Source organism: Mus caroli, chromosome 6, assembly GCF_900094665.2.
Source record: "Mus caroli chromosome 6, CAROLI_EIJ_v1.1, whole genome shotgun sequence".
Taxonomy (NCBI): Eukaryota; Metazoa; Chordata; class Mammalia; order Rodentia; family Muridae; genus Mus; species Mus caroli.
Window position 1 is genome coordinate 83,583,595 of NC_034575.1, and position 2,551 is coordinate 83,586,145.

At 49.8% G+C, this 2,551-nt stretch overlaps 1 protein-coding gene across 1 annotated transcript in view; it reads right to left on the bottom strand.

Moving 5' to 3' along the window:
* The window catches only part of Arhgap25 (Rho GTPase activating protein 25), a 74,885-nt gene that overhangs the window by 26,128 nt on the left and 46,206 nt on the right, over positions 1-2,551 (bottom strand). Inside the window, exons 4-5 of the mRNA XM_029478223.1 lie at positions 1,502-1,592; positions 332-426 (exon numbers count right to left, since the gene is read on the bottom strand). Coding sequence (XP_029334083.1) covers positions 332-426; positions 1,502-1,592 — 186 coding nt within the window. The remainder of the gene's footprint in view (positions 1-331; positions 427-1,501; positions 1,593-2,551) is intronic.

The following is a 2,551-nucleotide window of genomic DNA, read 5'->3' on the forward strand; positions in this document are numbered from 1 at the left end:
ACATCCCATTCTCACTATGACAGAACTGCCAACTATTCTCTTTCTGCCTTCCACAACCAGCCCCAAAGATCCCTCCCCAGAGTGGCTACAAAACCCCANAACACTGAACGGTTTAGGAAAGTGAAAACGGCTAGCTCAGCCTCCTCTGTTATCTCTGAACTTCTCTGAATCCCTCCCGCAGCCAGACCCCAGCACAGCTCCCCTGCTAGTTTCCCTGTTTCCCAGGGCATACCCTCAGTCTCAGATGCATACCCTATCCTGACATGAGAGCAAAGAGCATTTGAGAAAAGTCTTCCTATCATGGAAGAATGATAAAACCAGAAAGAAATACCTTTCTTTCGGAGCTTGGGGGCTCTCTTCCTGACGTCCCAGCAAAAGAGCAGCGCCAAGGTGGGAAAGCCACAACCCAGTTCCCAGTGCGGCATCCTGGGGACATGAGGCATGGCTGCTGAGCCCTCTGCCTCTGAGGAGCCAGTCTGGCCTCTCCTGCACTGCAAGAGCTAACTGTCCTCGCTGGCTTCCAGATCAGCACAGGCTTGCAAAGGCTGCTCAGGTTCTGAGTCCTGGGAGGAATCCCAGGGATGTGTCAGCACCTGCCCGGCCCTTTCCCAACACTCCTCCCTACTCACCTTTACACACAAGAGGCTCCCTTGGCTTTCAGAGAGTAAACATAAAGCTGTCAGAGCACAATAAAAATAAGTGCCTCCTTTTACTTAGCAGCTAATTGTCAGCCGCCATTCAGGGGACAGCTATGAGGTGGGCTAAAAGAAAGAGAGAAAGGAAGAAAATCCCACACGCCAGCGTTTACCAGCATTGCACCGTATATCAAACTGTCTGGCAGGAACACAGAACGGCACTTAGCCTTTATGAAGCCAGCCCACCCTCTCCTGGAAAGGCTTTCAGATGCAGGCAAGGCTCAGTCAGGGTCTTCTGAGACAATGATCTCAGAGGTAGGCTGGTGGGCGAAGNGAGCCAGCTCCCGCCCCTCCTGTCAGGAAGATGGAGCAGACCTGCAACTGACCCCAGCACCCTAGAACCCTCGCAGAGATTCAGGCAAGGACAGCCTTGCCAGGGAGGGCCTGGGGCAGTNGGTCTCACACTGCCAACCAAGCATCCATCCGTCTGTCATTCCCCAGGCAGGAATCGGGACTCCTCTTTGACACCACCTTCTCCTGCCATGTGGAATTCACACCCACTTCCTGGCAGTGTCACCTCTAGAAGGCTGTGTAGGCCTGTTTGATTCTCCCAGCTCCGTGGCCTTCTTCCTGTATAAGCTCCCACCTGCCCACTCTTGCCTGGATGCTGGCTCCAGTTTCATTTCTGGTCTACTGCTGCCTTCTCTGTAACTGGCTGCCTCCAGCCCAGCCTGTGATGCACACAGCCACTACAGTGATCTTTCCCACCTTCTTGCTTGAAACTTTCTCCTGAATGGCTACCCGTTGCTCCTAGTAACCACCACTAGTTGCCTCTTCCACTACCCTCGCCCCACCCTCACACTCACCTTTCTGTCTCAAGACTTTTTTGCAGCAGCCGCTGTCCCCTCCCACACAGACACCAGTCTGCTTCCCACTTCTCTGTCAGGTTCACCTCCCCTGACCATTTGGGGCTTGGTGAATCATTTCTCATCCAGGGAAGCCTTCCTCAACCTTCTTCACAAAGATTTACTTTGTTTCATGTATTTTTCTTCAGTAATAATTTTCATTTCTATCTTATGAGGGGCTATCTCAGGTGTGAGCAATCACATACGGCTTCATAGTGTTTTTCAAAGTTATAATTTTATATTGTAACTTTGGGCTTTAAAAGTTAATTTTTGTGTCTCTTAATAAAGTGTAAGTTTCTTGAGAGAATGATTCCTCCGTAGGGAAGACCACTGGATCTTTCTCCCTAGTGCTGGCATGTGATCAATGAAGAATTTTAGAGTAAATGAATAAATATGTGTCTTGCTTATATTTAGGAGCTGGGGAAAGGGGAGATGAAATATTTAGTAGAAATAAATAAGAATTATCAGGCTTAGCTCGAAAGACTAGCTAGGTCGCACAGAAGAGTGTTTGGCAAGTACCCCACATCCCACACNTTGTTGCCCTGAGCTATGGATTGTGAAATCCTGTTCTGAAGTATGAAAAAAAATACCAAAAGGCCAGAGGAAGAAAAATTCCTTGAGACTCATAATAAGTACATATTTACATGGCATAAGCCTTGGGTTGGCAAATTTACAAAGGCACTTAAACAAAGGAGCTGAACCCTGTCTCCAAACTGGAACAGCAGAGCGAAGGATGAAACTTTACACACAACACAACTCCTGTGCCCTGAAGCCATGGAGCAAGCATCCCAAGGGAAGGNATAACAGTCANCAGAGACCCCATCTGCAGCCAGGACTGCCTGTTCCCAGGCCACAGAAACCAGAGTTCCACCGTGAGGCNCTGAGGGTCTGATCTCCATGCTGAGAGGGGAGGAGTCAGGGGGATGCAGGTACACACACGCACGCGTGCACGCACACATACCCACGCACGCATACACACATAGGCGCACACAAGCATGCACGCACACACAC